The 19172-nt window shown below is 48.7% G+C and overlaps 1 protein-coding gene across 2 annotated transcripts in view; it reads left to right on the top strand.

Annotated features, from left to right (window-relative positions):
* Positions 1-19172, top strand: part of LOC144752173 (vascular endothelial growth factor receptor kdr-like) — a 655129-nt gene that overhangs the window by 251322 nt on the left and 384635 nt on the right. For both annotated transcript variants that reach the window (XM_078640102.1, XM_078640103.1), the window contains exon 4: positions 9168-9289. In XM_078640102.1, coding sequence (XP_078496228.1) covers positions 9168-9289 — 122 coding nt within the window. The remainder of the gene's footprint in view (positions 1-9167; positions 9290-19172) is intronic.

Here is a 19172-nt window from a genome sequence, read left to right as displayed (position 1 = left end):
GTTGCTGTGCAGGTACTGTCATTCGCAGCCCTGGCAGTGGCAATGGGTGGCGCAAGCTACACAGTGGTTCCCTGATGACGGCCCTGGAACTTATTGTTTTACAAATAAACCACAGCCAGGGACTGAACTGTGAATACTATATAGGCTCCTTGCTGCCTCATATTATTCAGCTGCAGCGAGGGTGCCACAGTTTTGTCTGGCCAGGACACTATTCTGGCGAAGCCCGACTCTGACACTTCCTCCCCCTTCAGGCCACGCTATTACCTGCTGCGATCCTTTGAAGGCTCTCAAGGCGGGCTCATGTGCAGTAGCACCTCGGAGGTACGGGAGGGAGATGTACCCAGAGTTGCCCTACACCTACTCCTGGATGGGGAACCGTCATTAAGAAGGCAGCACAGGAATGTGTGAGATCCATTCCTCCTGAGCCCCTTAAAGCTCCACCTGGATGCATGCAGGTTAAGTTAAGTTTGTAGATTTATATAGTGCTTCTTATCACCTGTGAGGCTATCCAGGCACTGTCCATGAGCACAGGGAGATTAAGTGATTTGCCCAGAATCACAGACTGTTGTGCTGAAGGCAAGCTCGAATCCAGATCTCAATCTCCTGAGCCTTCAGCTCTGGTCTCTGCACCACATCCTCTTCTCCAAACTGTTACTGCTTAGTAAAGACAGTGTGATACAACACAACTGCAGGTCACTGAAAGGAGGAGGGCCTTTCCTGGCAGCTAAACAAGGTCCCACCCTGTGCCGTAAATGTCATCCATTAAAGTTAGTAACTTTTAAGCCGAAGACCCACACCAAAGCCCACTTAGTGCCTCACATGGAAACATCAGGATCTTGGATATTATGACGCCTCCTTGAGTTCTCTGCTTTGAAGAACTGGGGTTTCAAGACCCAGAGGTGCCAGGGACACGCCCGAAGTCTTCGGGTTCCCTTGCCTTGGTATACAGAGACACGGAATACTTCTAGGTGGCGTCAGAGATCACATTTATTAGCTGCAGTTAGTAGAAGTAATCCCAGCAATACAACACGGTGTACAACTCAAGAAACTGCTCAATTTTCATAGAGCAAGACATCACCTTTTATACACAATATTCTCATTATAAATGCACACACACTGCGACAAATTCTGACGAATAGAAACAGATTTCCCACACATTATCACATTCCAAAAAGCTCACTTTACATCGTACCAAACCATAAGTTAATTATTAGGATTGTCCCAAATTCAATCTTTGCAAGCCGGACAAATTTATAATTGAAAAGCACAACCCATGAAATGAAAAGTCGTAAGGAAAGAAACAATTCAGATGCTGATCAGGATAAGATATGTGCAAGGAAACTAAAAGTTAACGATTTCCTGAACATTGGTTAGCAATTTCAGACAACAATCAGCTAGAGAAACTTGCCTCGCAAAAGGTCAGTTTCAGGTGAAGAGGTCAGTTTCTCTGTAGTTCTTTCAGAGTCAAAAAGGGCCTGTTAATGCATACATGAACAATGAGGCCCATGCAACTTTGTTCGTTCGTTCACCTCTACGGCCTACGTGAGGGCAACACTAAAATGGACAATTCAGACAAAATGGAGTCAGGCTCAAGAATCATAGAACCTCAGCTTCATATTTGAAGGAACGGGCCGGGCGGTCCAAACCTTGGCACCCCAAGTGAGTGGTATGTTCTCCAGGTGAGGGCCCAGTGCTGTCATGATCTTCCTGAAGAGAGCTCATCCTCTCTTCTACCCCCAAACAGAACAATTCAAAAAAGGCTGCCGCCATAGAGCAAACACTCACTTAACCGCTCTCTCTTTAAAAAAACAGCACAGTCGGCAACATAAGGTTGTACAACATTTGCCAGCTCACCCTGAAGTAAGAATCACCCCAAAATTATGAATTTACAGGCTCCAGGCAAAGATGCTCATCTGACCTATTGCTATGGTTAAAGATCCCAAATCCTCTTCTGAGCCTATTCTCCTTATTTATATGTCAATATGAGAGAAAAACAGTGTTTTTTTGCAACTTAAGAGCTACTGCTTCGGGGGGCGTGGCTTGGCGCGCGGCAAGATGGCAGCACTGTAAGGCTGCTCCGCCGTCCACCGCATAATATCCTGAAATATCCTGCTTCTCGGGGCACTGCTGATGCTCCATTGAAAGGGGGCGAGCTGCGACCACCGCCCGACGACCTCTGAAAGGTCTCCCACGGCCGACAGTAGCCGCACGACAACATCACTGCCCCCGCGGCCGGAGGCCTGTGCCGACAAGAGGCGCGGAGACGGGTGGTGCAGTACAGAAGGCTGGAACTGCTGCAGGCGTCTGTGGGTGTGAGATTGCCGCAGTGCCTGCGCCGCCCTTCCAGCGGCTGAGTGCGGGGTAAGGAGGCTCGCTGTGCTCCCCCTGGAGGCCCGCAACGGGAGATTGGGTGGCTGGCACCCGGGGAAAGCGGATTGCCCGGGGCCGCGATTCTTCGCGGACCGCGGGGTTGACTATGTGCTCCTCCCCGTACTTGAGACATTGCTGCATGTCTACGGACACAAAATACGTTACAGCGGGGGCAGATCTGTGCGCCACCGGATCGCGCTTACATGCTCCGTGGGCTCCAGCGAAGGAAGATCACAGGAGACTGGTGAGCGCCCCTCGAGTTTCGCGCTACCTGGTGGGACTGCTGAATGCTGGGAGCAGATACAGGAAAGTGCCCGGCTGCGGGGAGCGAGACAGGCCGCGGCTAGGCCGCAAATCCCAGACAGGGGGACCCGCGTATGTCGGCTGCAGACAGAGTGAGCCCTAATAACGGAATTCATTTGGACGACTGTGCCCCCCAAGGCTGGAGAGAGTGCCGGTCTTAAGTGAGAGTGAGACCCTGGGCCAGACTTTGCGCCCCCTGAGACGGCCTCTGGGGTGAGAACTGTGGGCAGAACAACGGCGCGCTGCAGAACCGCGCTTTCATGATAAGTTGGCGCCAGCGGAGGAAGAGCACAGGGGACTAGCGAGCGCCCCTCGAGTTTCGCGCTGCCCGACGGGGGTGCTGGGAGCGGATACAGGAAAGTGCCCGGCTGCGGAGAGCGAGACAGGCCGTGGCTAGGCCACAAATCCCAGATAGAGTACCCGTGTATGTTGGCTGGCGTTGGAGTGAGCCCTAATAACGGAAGTAAACTGGCGCACTGAACCCCCCGAGACTGGAGTGTGTGCCGGTCCAAAGAGAAATTGAGACCCTGAGCCAGACTTTGCAGCCCCTGTGACAGCTTCTGCTCGGGCCTGGGCTAGTGGTTAAGTGTGAACCCAAGTGGTGGTGGTGAAGGGGTTGATCGAGCGCAGGGGAAGAGACGACACTGGTGTCCACCTGGGGTGACGGCGGGGGAGCGTGTGGCTGCCGAGGAGCATCGGAACCATTCCATCTTGCCACACTGTGGTGACACCTGCTGAATGGTGGATTAGTGACATCTGCTATTCCCCCCTCCTACCACATCGGCTGGAGAAGCTACGCGCTTGCAGCAAGGGGACGAATACAACTGGGGGCCTGGGCTGTGGCAGTGACCCACCAAGAAACCAAGCATGGGCAAGCCCGACAGGGCCCAACCGAAGCTGACTTTTGAACTTCGGAAAAATGGTAAACCGCCACAATCTGACGAGACTGAACGGGACACAGTGGCTTTAAACGGCCGCATGGACCAGTTCTCGGCAAACTTGTACAAACAGGCTGCACGCCTCGACGAGGCGGAACAAAGGATTATGGACGCTGAGGACCGCCTCCAACAAGTAGCGGTGAAGTCCTCTGATATGTCGAAGCTGCTTGCGATCATCCAAGCAAAGAATGAGGACATTGAAGCACGCTCACGCCGCAACAATATCCGAATCCTTGGATTGCCAGAATCGACAAATGTGGGCCGGCTGGAAGACTACATAGAAACTATGCTGAGAGAGGTATGCGGCCCGGACAAACTGTCCCCGATGTTCGCGGTAGAAAGGGGCCACCGCTCGCTGGCGGCGAGGCCACCCCTGGGCACACCCCCGAGGCCTATCATTGTCCGCCTACTCAACTACCGCGACCGGGACACTGTATTGCGCATTACCAGACAAAAGGGCAAGGTGATATATCAGAACACGCCGCTGGCATTTTATCCGGACTTCACGGCACAAGTTCAGGCAGCACGGAAAGAATTTCAGAACGTAAAAAAGCTGCTCATGCAAGAAAAGATCCCATACGCCATGCTGTACCCTGCCAGGCTGAGAACCGGAGAGTTCGACGGCGGGAAAATCTTCTCTACCCCGAAACAGGCCATGGCGTACGCGAAATCCCTCAAGTCCTCACGCAAGACTACTGACCCTACGTCGGATGTGTATGACTGAGAACTCGATAGACCAAATGTAGGTTTGTGATCAAGGATTGATGGGCTGATATACTCCTGCTGTTAATTTAACATGGTGAGGTGCGGGGAAGACATGCTTGTGTGGGGAGGGCAATATTGGAACATGTGGCTAATGTTCTGTGGGGACATAGTGCAGCATTGGGGTGACGCCTGGCTGTGGTGGGTGTCCTGAAAGATGTAGAGCCTTGTGGTGAGGCTTGAGACACTAGGGTGGTGTCTGGTTCAGCTTGCACCTGGGATAATACTTAGACTGCTTTGGACATGACCTCTGATATGTAGGAATCATGGTTTGCATGCGGTGGCCCACTTCCGCCCTGTGCCGGAAGTGATTGGTGCCGCCATGTCCCTCCATGGGCATACCCCACAAACTAGTATGGTTGTTGTTATGTTTGATGGGACGGGGGGGGGGGTAGAGTGTGTTTTGGCGGGTTGGGGGAGCCTAAGTGGGCGGTGGGGGGGTTCCGAGTCTTTTAAGTATTCACATGCTGTAACGTTCTTAAACGCACAAGATGAGGTCTACATTTGTACATGGTGGCAGGATGCTGGCTCGAGACCGCGTGCAGGGGGGACACATGATGGGTGAACAATATGGCTGTATAACCTGGAACGTACGTGGTCTAAACACGCCCAGGAAGACCAGGCAAGTGCTTGCCTATCTAGATAGGAAAGGCGTTCAAATTGCTCTAGTGCAGGAAACCCATCTGACTAAACACACAGAGGGAGCCATCGCACAGCGCTGGGACTCGTTTAGGCTGGCGTCATCATATTCCAATTATGCCCGGGGAGTTTTAATCCTAGTAAATAAGGGTACTACGTTTCAACCAATGGACACTAAAATAGACGGCGCTGGACGGTGGGCGGTGATGCGGGGGAAATTGGAGAGGGTGATGGTCACCATTGCTAACATATATGGTCCGGTGGTCGATGAGCCAGCATACTTCCTAACATTGTTTCAGGTACTGCGTACATGGCCGGACTCAGTTCTGTTTTTTGGGGGTGATTTAAACACATGTCTAGATCCCGCTGTAGATAAATCCCCACTGGCCAGTCATCGTATGCTTAAAGTTGCTAGGTGGACTTTATGGAGGAGAGAGGACTGTCTGACATATGGCGGCTGCGACACCTGGGAGTTAGGGAGGGCACGCACATTACTCCGGTTTATAATACGTGGTCCCGACTGGATTACTGGTTGCTGGGGGGCGACGTACAGGAATGGGTCACCAACGCCAGCGCCCTTCCGAGGACCCTCTCGGATCACAATCCGGTGATGTTGACGCTTCAGGTACCGCACAATCTTCACCGTCCATTCACATGGCGCTTTAGAGCGGACTCCCTTTTGGACCCGATATACGGAGATACCGTCAGCAAAGCCATTACGCAATACTTCGACAGTAGTAGACAGTAGACTGTGCGGCTACCCTGTGGGAGGTGTTCAAAGTCACGATCAGGGGTGTTTGTATAGGTACATCAGCGGGCATTCTGCGAGACATAAGGGGACAACTGAGGCACACTGAAAGTAAATTGCGAGAACTAGAAACTACATACGACTCTATGCCCCCGCCTGAGACACTGACACTGATACGGGAATACATTGAGGAATATAATGAGCTGGCGACCTCAGAGATTAAATACATGTCCGTACGCTTTGTAGGTAGGGCTTATGGAGAGGGAGGACGGCCTGGATGAGTTTTGGCTCAACGACTGCGCGAACGGGCGGGGGCTCCTCTGGTAGATCATATTGTGGACGATGCGGGCGAAGAACACCATGTCCCGGACAGCATTCTCAACCAATTCCATGACTTCTACGAAACACTATATAAATCTAGGGGCACCTTAGTAGAATCGGACCTGACAGATTATTTATCAGACACGGCATGCGCTTGGCTGTCTGATGTACACAGAAAATTCCTCAGCTTACCTATAGATGAGCAAGACGTTAGGGATGCTATACAATCGCTTCCCAATAAGAAAGCGCCGGGGCCTGATGGGCTTACGGCGGAATTTTACAAGCACTTCGTGTACCTGTTGGTGCCTCATATTCTCGCAATGTATGCGGAGGCACATGAGGTTGGTTATCTCCCACCATCAGTTCGACAGGCGCTTATTATCACCCTACTCAAGAAAGACAAAGACCCAGCTCGGTGCGAATCGTATCGCCCCTTATCACTCATCAACATTGACGCTAAGGTCCTCATCAAGATTCTAGCTTCTAAATTACATCCTCTGATGCCCCTTCTGGTGCTACCGGACCAGTCGGGTTTCATTCCGGACCGGTCCATGTCCTGGAATCTGAGAATGATATTTGCAATGCTCCATGTGTTGGAACCCGAGTTACCCGCGGCGGCTGTGCAACTTGACGCGGCCAAAGCATTTGATTCTATCGAATGGCAATATATGTTCTCCATTCTGTATCGTATGGGGTTCCCTCCTGTCTTTGTCCGCTGGGTTCAAATCTTATATGCAGATGTATCGGCGAGGGTGAGAGTAGGTGGTCTAACATCGGAGCCACTCACCATCCAACGAGGCACTCGACAGGGATGCCCGCTGTCTCCTTTTCTCTTTGCCATAGTGCTAGAGCCTCTTGCCTGTCGCATTCGCCAAACACATAGAGCGGCGGCCCTGAACTTCAATAATAGGCCGGTGGGAATCTCTGCATATGCGGATGACATGGTCTTGTCCATCCGGGAGCCTCAAACATATCTCACACAAGTTATCCGTGAATATATTCGTTATGGATTATACTCGGGCCTCACTAACAATTGGAAGAAATCGGTCATCATCCCCCTCACGCCGGCCACTACGTCGCCTCAGTTGGAATACCCTCTGCAATGGTCAGAGGATCCGGTGAAATATCTGGGTGTAGGGGTTCATTGCGATCCGACGCAGGTAATTCGCGAAAATTACAGAAGAGCGTACACTACCCTGGTCGATCAGGTTGACAAATGGGTGAGATTGCCTCTGTCGCTAGCTGATCGAATAGTGGTTATAAAGATGGTGATATTGCCCAAGTTTTTGTATTTGTTTTCCAATATCCCGATTCGTTTGAACAAACAATTTTTTTAAATGACACAATTGCTCCGACTGGTTTGGGGTGCGAAGCCGCCTAGAATCAGCTGGGCCACACTTACGCTACCATTTGACAAGGGTGGGTTCAGCGCTCCTGACTTCTATATCTACTACCTCTGCGGATTGGCTCAGTATGCATACTTCTGGTACAAACCGCACGCCTTCGTCCCGCATGTGGCAGTCGAGGAGGCCGACGCCGGGGACATCCCACTACATGGTATTATCACACATATACATAGAGCAACGCCCAGATCAGAAATTAATACTATTGATGCCACGGTCTCGGCATGGAACAATATAGGCCGCAGGACTCGGAAACGTCTGTTATACGCTCCCAATATGCCGATAGAAGGGCATAGTGCATTATCCGTGGCAAGGGAGCGAGGAGCGCTGCCCACCCTTAAGGAGGCGGGTATAACATTGTTGGGAGATCTATATCGGGATGGGAAATATATTACTAGCGAGGACACATGCTACATCTCCAATCCCACACTATTATTTACCTACACGTGTTATCGATTGCGCAGGGCAATAAGGGACCACTACACTACATTCCCGGATGAACCGTCGGTATCGAAATCACTACAGTTGGTGGTAGCAGCGCCCAACAGGAAAAATCTACTTACTAAACTCTATCAAACAGTGCAAGAGGAATCGGTATACCCGATAGACAGGAGCCTGGACAGGTGGAACGAGGCATTGGACGCGCAGATCACGGGAGATATGTGGTGCTGGATTTGCGGATTGACAAGCAAACTCTCAGCTGATAGTAACCTGCGCATTATACATCTAAAGTTCTTGCACCATTCGTATCATACCCCAGTGAAGTTACACAAAATTGGGCTTCGAGACACCAGCCGCTGCAGGCGCTGCGGGAGGGCACAGACTTTGTCCACCTAGCATGGGGCTGCCAGAGGGTACAGGCATATTGGACAGGTGTGTTGGACATGTTGTATGAGATGACGGGACATAGGTTGGAGTGCACGCCACTGATTTGCTTGCTAGGGTACATACCTGAGATACGTGGGGCAATGGGTCGCTTTGTTCAGATAGCAGTGCTGTTGGCCAAGAGGAGAGTACTGTTTACGTGGGATGGGAAACGGGATCCGAGTACTGCTAAGTGGTTAACATATATGACGTATTGTAATGAGCAGCTGGCATTGTACGAAGAGGAACTTTTGAGAAAATCGTGTCCTAGGGACATTTGGGCCCCTCTGAGAGACTTTTTGCTGGCCCTGAGCGAGCAGATGGAAGACTCTGGACGCGATCAGATGGTCGGAAGAGAACTGCAGGACCACTGCTGGGGGGTAGGCCTATTGGCAACTGGTCTACCTGTTTGCTATGAAATTGTTCAAGGTATCCGTGTCCACCATCGGGGGTAGGTTGCATTGTATTGTAGTGCCACGTCAAATGTGAACTGAGACTCGGGTGGGAGGGGAGGGCTAGGGATGTTTACTAAGGTTTGTAATGATGTATTGCTTACAGATTCCTTCATGCTGAATGTGCTAGTACGAAATGTATTTGAAATGTTTGTATATCTCACCTTGGAAAATCAATTAAAAAAAAAGAGCTATTGCTTCTGAAGTTCGTAAGAGGGACAAATTTGATGCAGAGGGATCCACTCTACTTTCTCTATCTGTTCAGCATTTAAACATGAGTAGAGGGTTTGCATTCTGTCTCCAGGTTGTTGCATTTGGTTTGGTCGTTTTTTCTTACGTGGACTACATTGTTCTGTTTTATCTGTAGACATGGCTCAGCCTTTTGTGAATCCCGTTGAAACTGTAGCATCGGCCTACATGTACACCGAGGAGGAACTTGTGGTACCATGCCGCGTGTCTTCTCCAGAATTTAAGGTCTCCTTGTCACTGGTAAGTTAAACCTTGGGGATGATCCTTACCCTTTGGCTTTCATGCATGTTATGTGAGAAAAACACATTACTCTGTACAGTTTCTTTCTAATAGTTGAAGTTTAGTTATCTGGCCAAGGGAACTTCCTGGATTTTCAATGGAACTTCCTGCTACAGGGCCTCTGAGAGCTTCCGCCACCTCTGGACGTATGCCCAGGACAGGAGTGCTAATGAAGCCATCATGTCTCCTCTCCTCAATGAGACTTCCCTTGTCCATCAGACTCTTGCCAACTACCGCCCATCACTGCCCACGCTTGGAAATCAAAAATCCTTGAGAAATATCTTTGCTTCCAGCTTCTGCGACTCTTATCACTTCCTTCCCCAACCCGGTTTCTGCCTGAAATGGTTAGACATCGAAATATCAAGGTAGAAATCTCTATGGCCTCAAATATCGTGGACACATTATCAAAGGACAAAATATCAAAAGGTAATTATAGATTATACCAAACTCCACATATGGGTACCTTGATGGTATATATTCTTATATATATATATATATATATATATATATATATATATATATATATATATATATATATATATATATATATATATATATATATATATATATATATATATATATATATATATATATAACTCTTTAAGGTGATGTGGAGAAAAGAATAGTAAATCTATACTTCCTCTTTATGCACTTATATTTCGATACTCTGTAAACGATATTAGTATAGCCTGATATTTCTAGCCTCGATATTCCTTAGTACAATCACTCAAATATCTTAGTCTAGGAGGACATCTTTGCTTTCTTTAGAGCGATTGCCTAGTCTTTCCTTATATTCTTTGACCTCTCACCAAATTCAATATCGTTTTGTATAATAACTTTATGGGACCCTTTGAAGGTCCAGTGGTTGAGGACTTTCCTCTCTGGGAGATTACAATGCACAAAACTTTCCCCTTTACCCTAAAAACCCTCTTCCATTACATGTTCCTTGGCCCCTTCTATAAGACTGATTTGACCCATCTCAATACAATTCTTCATGGACTGTTTTTCAACTTCTATGTGAAAGACACACACATTTGCCTCTGTCTCTCAGCCCCCAGGAAGAATCCTGCCCTTTGCCGCCGGTCTGTATCTCCTACACTGCCCATAGGGACTTCGTGCCAAGACCCTAGAAGTACTTACGTCAGCAACCTGGAATGAAAGCAACAGCGCCTGGTTATTCCTAAGGGCAGTTGTAAGCCTGAGCTTGCCTAGTTCTACTCCGCCTCTAGGCGTGAGTTCTTTTCCTGGGCAATGGGGTCCAGAGGTCGGATAAACCCCTAAAAATGTGACCACCATCTCTGCCCATTCTTAAAGCTGCCCACACTGCCCATGTCTATAGGATCAATCACAATTTCTGCCCATTTCTCATCTTTTCTGCTCATTTGGAAGGTTTCCTTCCCACTGCCCATGCGTAAGGAATCCATGACCCCTTTGCTCATTACTAAGGATACCCCCACCCTGTCTATGTCTATAAGATCAATGCATTCTCTGCTAATTTCTTGACCCTTTGCATCCATTCCTAAGGTCTGCGTATGGGATCAATGATCCTATCTGCCCATTACTAAGGATACCCCCACACTGGTTATGTCTATGGGCTAAGTGCCTTCTCTGCCTATTCCTTCGCCCTGTCTGTCCATTCGTAACGTCCATCCACACACTCCATGTCTATTGGATCAGTGACTTTCTCTTCCCATTCCTTGACCCCCTATGCGCCATTCTTAGGGTCTGCCCAAGTCTGCAGAATCACTGACTCTTTCTGCCCACAAGGTGATGCTGCATGACAGCTCTAGAATCGCCTTGGTGCTCGGCGACCTTCCCATGTGCACAGATCTTTACATCACACCTCTCGTCTAAAGTCACAGATGGTTAGACTGGTGGCCATCAAAGCTTTGGCTCTGGCTTTGAGATCAGCCTACAGGGCCTTCTTGGTGTTTTTGCTTCTGGAGGAGACAACCAAGGAAGAGGGGTTTCTGCCCGACTGCTTCTTCCATGAAATATTCAAATCCTCACTAGCAGATGGGAGTCTCTGCGGTCTGTCACCAGACACGACTAATGTTCAGCTTCAAACTGTTCCAATAAGGGTGTGGGTGCGACCCTCGACCCCACCTTAGGGCCGGTCGCTCCACGCACTGCGCGGCTCCCCGTGATTGTGCTCAGGCTCCTCCGCTGCTACCGCGACTTCGCCGCTGCTCCTGCAGCTAAGTATTCTGGTTTTGTGATTGTGCTGTAATCTGTATTTTCTTGTATTTTGACCTGCTGCCCGTGATTGTACGGTGATTGGCTTTTTTGTATTCTGCCCCCTCGCCTACTTTGTTTTTCCCACCGGTACTCCCCCCGCCGCTACTCCCCTGCGGCCCCGCCCCTCTTTCCTTCTGTACCCGATCCCCCCTTCCCTTCGCCGCCTCGCTCCCGCCTCCCAGCTGCTCCTCCCTCAAACTTCGCCACTTATGACGAAGTCCATGCGTACGCCCAGCGGGCGCCCCGATTGCGCGCCGAAGGCGTTTCAAAGGCAACCCCTGGACCTCGCCGGACCCAGACCAACCGACTGAGATACGACCCCGCAACCCTCAACGCACTCAACACCGGACGAACGCCCGCCTGCTATCGAGCCACCCCCAAGCGCACCCACGGACCCTTCACCTGTCATGCCTGCAGATTCACCTGTCTCCAAAACCGCTCCACGCCCACCAAACAAAGCAACAACAACCACCTCAAGTGCATCCTCCTCAACACCTGCTCTGTACACAAGCACGCCATCAAACTCTGGGACCTTCTCGACTCAACAGCACCAGACGTCGCCGTCCTCACGGAAACCTGGATGAACACCTCCTCGACCCCCCACATCGCCATAGCCATCCCGGAGGGCTACAAAATCACCCGAAGGGACCGCATCAACAAAGTAGGAGAAGGGATCGCCATCATCTACAGGAACACCGTCAGCATCATGACCAACTCCGAAGACACCATCCCCACCGCCGAACACCTACACTTCCAGATCCACACTGACCCCCAGACCACCCTCAGAGTAACACTCATCTACAGACCCCCGGGCCCACGCGCACACTTCAGCAAAGCCATCGCCGACCTCATCAGCCCGCACGCCCTAGCCTCACCAGACTACATCCTCCTAGGAGACCTGAACTTTCACCTAGAAAACAACGACAGCGTCACCACCACACTGCTCGACAACCTCGCCAGCTTCGGACTCAAGCAACTAGTGGACACCCCCACTCACCGTGCCGGCCACACCCTCGACGCCGTCTTCTCAGCCAGCGACCACATCGCCTTCAACCACGCCACAGGAGGACCACATCTCACCACCACACGCATCGGATCCCTGATGCTGGATGCTGGAGCAAAATCACCACGGACCAGCTTACCACATCACTGAGCCAGAACCCCCCTGCCGACACCAACATTCCCGACACCGATATCGCAGCGCTCAACCTCGCACACTGGATCACCAACTGCGCCGACGACCTCGCCCCACTCAAGAACACCCACAGCAAGACCACCACCAGAAAACCCTCATGGTTCACGGACACTCTCAAAGCCACAAAGAAAGCCTGCCGAACTCTCGAAAATAATTGGCGCAAAGAAAAGACAACGGAGAACATGACAGCCCTCAAATCCCCAACCCGCGAATACCATCGGCAGATCCGGAACACCAAGAGGACATCGCTCAAGGAACAACTAGACAACACGCCCACAACAGCAAAGAACTCTTCAGCATCGTCAAAGAGTTCTCGGACCCGAACGCCAGCAACAACGACATCACCCCTTCGCAAGACCTCTGCAACTCCCTTGCCACATTCTTCCACCGCAAGATTGCAGACATACACGACAGCTTCGGACCCCAACCCCCACCACCGTACTCCTGCCCTACGACCCCCACCAACACCGTCAACGCCTGGACCCCGATCAGCAGTGAAGACACCATCCACGTCATGAACACCATCCACTCCGGCTCCCCCTCCGACCCGTGCCCCCACCACATCTTCAACAAGGCCGACACCATCATCGCACCCCACCTGCGGAACATTATAAACAGCTCCTTCACGTCAGCCACCTACCCGGAGAGCTGGAAGCACTCAGAGATCAACGCCCTCCTGAAAAAAAACCTCCGCAGACCCAAGGGACCTCAAGAACTTCCGGCCCATCTCTCTTCTCCCCTTCCTGGCTAATGTCAAGGAGAAGACCGTCAACAAACAGCTGGCCGCATTCCTCGAGGACAACGAATCGCTCGACCCCTCCCAATCCGGATTTCGAGCAAACCACAGCACCGAGACCGCCCTCATCCAGCCACAGACGACATCAGAACCATGATGGACGACGGAGAAACAGCAGCCCTCATCCTCCTGGACCTCTCAGCAGCTTTTGACACCGTATGCCACTGCACCCTAATACACCACCTCCACAACGCAGGAATCCAGGGGAAGGCCCTGGAATGGATCAACTCATTTCTCACCGGCAGAACCCAGAGAGTCTCCCCCCTTCCTGCTCCTCAGCGACCGAAATCATCTGCGGCGTACCCCAAGGATCCTCACTCAGCCCAACACTCTTCAATATCTACATGAGCCCCCTCGCCTCCATCGCACGCAAGGACAACATCAACATCAACTCCTACGCCAACAATACCCAGCTGATACTCTCCCTCATCAAGGACCCAGCCACCGCCAACTTCCAGGAAGGAATGAAAGAGGTAGCGGACTGGATGAAGCTCAGCCGCCTCAAACTCAACTCGGACAAGACTGAAGTCCTCATCCTCGGACAAACCCCCTCGGCATGGGACAACTCCTGGTGGCCCCCGGCGTTGGGCGCCGCACCGACACCCACGGACCACGCACGCAACCTGGATTTCATCCTGGACTCCTCGCTCACCATGACCAAACAAGTCAACGCCGTATCATCCTCATGCTTCAACACCCTGCGCATGCTCCGGAATATCTTCCGCTGGATCCCCACCGAAACCAGAAAAACGGTCACACAAGCCGTCGTCACCAGCCGACTGGACTACGGGAACACCCTCTACGCCGGAACAACGCCAAACTCCAGAACCGTATCCAGCGCATACAAAACGCCTCCACACGACTCATCCTCAACATCCCTCGCCACAGCCACATCTCAACCCACCTGAAGAATCTTCACTGGCTCCCCGTCAGCAAAAGGATCACCTTCAGAATGCTCACCCACGCACACAAAGCACTCCACAACAGAGGCCCGGAATACCTCAACATCCGACTCACGTTCTACACCCCCACCCGCCAGCTCCGCTCCACCAACCTCGCCCTCGCCACCATCCCACGGATCCGCAGAGCCACCACCGGAGGAAGGTCATTCTCCTACCTGGCAGCTAAGACCTGGAACGCCCTCCCCACACACCTACGACTGAACCAGAACCACCTCAGCTTCAGGAAACATCTCAAGACCTGGCTCTTCGAGCAGTAGCAGCACCCCCCACCCCACCCCCAGCGCCTTGAGACCCTAACGGGTGAGTAGCGCGCTCTACAAATTTATTGATTGATTGATTGATTGATTGCTCCCATTATATTTGCCTGTGGGCTTCTTAGTCACATATAGATGGCACCGGGCTATTAACAGCTTCACGGTCTGCTACCAGGACTCTTTTTGGAGTGCCCTCTAGAATTAAGCTGCAGTGCTGTTAAATGCTGCGCTTCCCAAACACCAGCTAACGTACCATGTCATAAAGTCATCGATCTCTTTACTGCACATCAGGAGTGCCATCCTCTTCCTAGTGTCAGCACAATTTCCATAGGCTGTATATTGACCTGTGAATATGTGAGCCCATGAGTTTCCACAAAACTCTTCTTTCGTTCCACCTGTTAGTAGATTTCACTAAATAGTGTTTCTTTGTAAAGTCTACATTGCAATTCTGACCAAGAAAACATATGAGGATATATATGTTTTTTTACAAAGATAAGACGTGAAAGAGGGGATAATACTAGAATCACATTGGTACCTCTGTTATGTTAACGTAATTATATTGGTCAGGGTGTCTTTATTGTCGCTGCCAAACGCATTCAGTTGGCTATGGTTATTCCCAACTTACTTTGCAATACTTAAACGGGTCTGTAAGATATACACTGGAATAATGGTCTATCAGTGCTTCGTTTGTGACAGCAAAAGTGCCAGGGCCCAGAGCTTTATTTAGACGTCTGCAGCTGTCACTATCTAAGTAGGCCAGGATGCTGAATGCCAAAGCTATGTGGTCTTGACTCCACCTAACGCCTCTTACATCTGCCACCAGACACTCGCTGCCTCTTTATCTCACTCTTGCTGGTCCTTTCTAATCCCTCCTTTCCCCTTTTGTCACTGTTTTTCTCTCTTTCTTTTCCTTCTTCTTTCTCCCTTTTGTGTATTTCTCTTCGGATCCAGATCAAAGTTTGCAGATGAAAAATAAATGACGTCCCCAAAATCGAGTGCCAGTGGGCCCCACATTCAACCACTGGCTCAAAATATGGGCTGTGGTCTATGATCTCCATAGGCATACAATAATACTAATAATAATAATAATAATAATGATAATAAGCACGTTTATAAAGCGCCTGGTTACTCTCACTAGTGTGTCCCGTGCTGCGGCTAAGCGGTCTTAAATCACAGGAAGTCCCTTTTCCTCCACCTTTCTTGGTTATCCTGCATGATAAAGTTTATGCATGCAGTAAATAAGCAAGTGATTGCAGTGGGCATTGCCCTTGGGGGATGCACTGTGTTCATTCACACCAGTAAGTATTGTGTTTTTACTCAAGACCTTCACATTCCTCCATTGCCTAATATAGACGTCTTGAGACTTCCGCAGGAAGTTTGTGCCTGAGCGCCGCGACTCAGTGTCTGTTTCCTGTTTAAAACGGAAGCTCGAGGAGGCGAGAGGAGGGGTCAAATGAACAGTGAGAGACGCTTTTAGAATGACCTTCTCAGAAATAATAAAGCCCCACTCGCAAACAGATGACTAGAAGGCACTCTGGGGAAATATACTCCGTCTTGGTACACAATTGGTCTTGTTTTGCAAATGTGTTATATGTGCAATGCTAGAAATGTCTAAAGTTTCTTTCTCATTTGTTTCCAATAAAAATAATAGTTAAAAAATACTAATTTCTTTGGTCAGATAAACAATCTATTCAACAGTGTAGGCCAGTCTAAAAGTAATGAATTCTGTACGTGCACTTAGCGGTCATTTAGAAACTTGAAAATTGTTTAAATGCGCAAACCCATTTTTTGCTCTTTTTACCTCTAACCCTCATTTTAAGCTTGTAACATTACAGGAGAAGACAGAATTTCACATGCCATACCACCAGAAACAGGATGGTGATAATTATGTGGGGTATCATGCACATTATAGCTCTTACCTGACGTTATACTCCATTTTACTTGATACAATTCCAAATTAGATGCTGAAGCAATACACTAACTGAAATACTGCTGCAATATTTTACCTCCCAATTCAAGTGGTAGGCTAAAAGACCCAGTATGTAAAATCAGTAGGCCACACTTTAAGATGGCTGATCCGTAACTAAGGTAAGTTAAGTCATTATTAAAGCGCTCCGAACTGTCCTGGTTATATATGATATAATATTGTTACAGTTGATACATCTGCAATGTATATTTTTGCTGTCCTGGAGCAGAGATGACATTATGCCTGTGTCATCGTAGACGAGAGCGAGAAAGACTAGAGCAATTGATCGGGAATGTCATGCCCATTGGTGTTTCTCACAAAGAGACCTACTCTTCTGCCTCTAAAGGACCTCTGGTACATCTTCATAGGACGAACAAGATGACTTGTTGTTTCATGCGTATGCTGATTGCACCTGTTTCTGCATGGGGTTCCCACAAGGGTGAAGTGAAGAAGAAAAGTTCATCTTTGGAAAATGCCTACAAAATATCTGGTTACCAAAGTAGAGAGGGAGGCAGAGATAGAGGCAAGGTTTATCCTCCTTGCAGTTACATGGTTAGACAAAAATTTAGTATATCAAAGAAAATCTGCCCTTGGGGAATTAGATAGGATACAGCAAGAATTTGTTGTAATCCCTTGTCTAGAAAAAATACTTTTTTTCTAGTGACCCCTCACCCCCCAGGGTTGCCCTTAGGTGTCCTGCTTCATCATTGGGGTACCTCTCAATCCACTAGGGATTGAGTCATGCTGCGACTTGCGAATTACGTAGGAGCACTTTTTATTTTAGACTATGTGTAGTGCAGTGATGTGGAGTGTAAAGGGAAAGAAAGTTAAAAAATACCTAACTAGTTGTCCACTCTTTTATTCCCGCCCTTAGTTGGTATGGTTAAAAATCAGGGGTCGTTTACTGAGAAGAAACCTGACCTTAATGAGTCAGGTTCTCTCAGTAATGTGTTTTTGTCAACATGTTTCGAGCTGTTTGTCTAATAGCTCTTCATCAGGACTACACGGGGTCCAGCCCCGTGTGTCCCACGCCTAGTGAATCCTGTAATAGGGACACAAACCATGCACACCTAATGCGCACTATATACATACGGTTCTAGTGATTAATCCGTGTTTCTGTAGATGCTATATTATTGCATCATGGTCAAAGCCAGGGATAGAGAGGCATGTATTCACACTTTCGTCAAGTAAAAAATTTGGGGGACCCCCTCTAAGTTAATTACTTTCAGGTCAGGGAGAAGAGGGGAAAACAAGAGCAAACAATTAGCAAAAAAACTCCCTCGCGACCTATTGACTTTTCAGGGTATCTACTCCAATTATACAGGCATAACAATATAAATACAACACATTTGTTTTACTTTGTCATTATTTTTATTTTTATTTTTTTATAAAAATTATTTCTTCATTTCATATTTTGTATTTTTCCATGATTTTTCCCCAAATTTTTTTTAGCACAAATTGCATCATAATTATCAAAAGGTTATTCAGAATACATAATTCATTATTCCTACACCACTATACATATATCACCAGGTAGAGAACCAAAACACACACACCACTCTCTCTCAATCTTACACATTCATAACTTCAAATATCTGTTTTTATAAAACACGTCTGTTAGTTGTTATATCTGTTGCCCAATATATAGCCACTCTGATTGGTGGGATTTTAAAAGGACTTGGTCAACGCGTTTCGGTGGAGTTGAACAATGATGGAAACCACCTTCCTCAGAACCCGCCAGATAAGATATGTGTTCTCTACGACCGGGGAAATCTATTGTTACCTCGAGTATTCCTTGTTTTGGAACTTGGGAGAAGACTTCAATCCTGTTTGAAAGGTAGCGCTTTGGCTATATATATAAGTTTTTTCTTGAATATCACCGCAAGATGGTAGCTATTGGAATTCAATAATTTACGGAGATCGGCAAGGGGTACTTGCTTCAAAGTTGTATGGTCATCAAGAGAACACCTTAAAACTAATTTCCTTTTTCTCTCAATTGCCGTTCCCTTCCTTTCTTTTGCCAGCGGTGTATGACCGTCCAAGTCAACAGTTCCTGTGCAATACGTCACGTCTCGCTTAAATCTTGTATTTCCTATCGTCAGCGTCAGTCTCCCTACATGCTGCTACCACGAGCCTCGTGGTAGCAGCATGTAGGGAGACTGACGCTGACGTCTTTGAAGCAAGTACCCCTTGCTGATCTCCCTAAATTATTGAATTCCAATAATTTCATATTTATGCACCCATAGAGAGCTAATGTCTGGATATTGGTCACAGACAAGGTCTAATCCTACAAATTGTAGGACAGCCCTAAAGGCAAAGAGAAAATGTATTTCCACATGTATCATTTTAAAAAAAAATCAACATGTTTTTCATTTAATTAATATGATTGACAAATTAAAAACTCCCCACATGTACAAATGAGCAATACTGCCT

The sequence above is a fragment of the Lissotriton helveticus genome, chromosome 4_2 (genome assembly GCF_964261635.1).
Source record: "Lissotriton helveticus chromosome 4_2, aLisHel1.1, whole genome shotgun sequence".
NCBI classification, from domain to species: domain Eukaryota; kingdom Metazoa; phylum Chordata; class Amphibia; order Caudata; family Salamandridae; genus Lissotriton; species Lissotriton helveticus.
The sequence above is the reverse complement of the archived record's forward strand: the minus strand, read 5'-3'. Positions and strand labels throughout refer to the sequence as shown.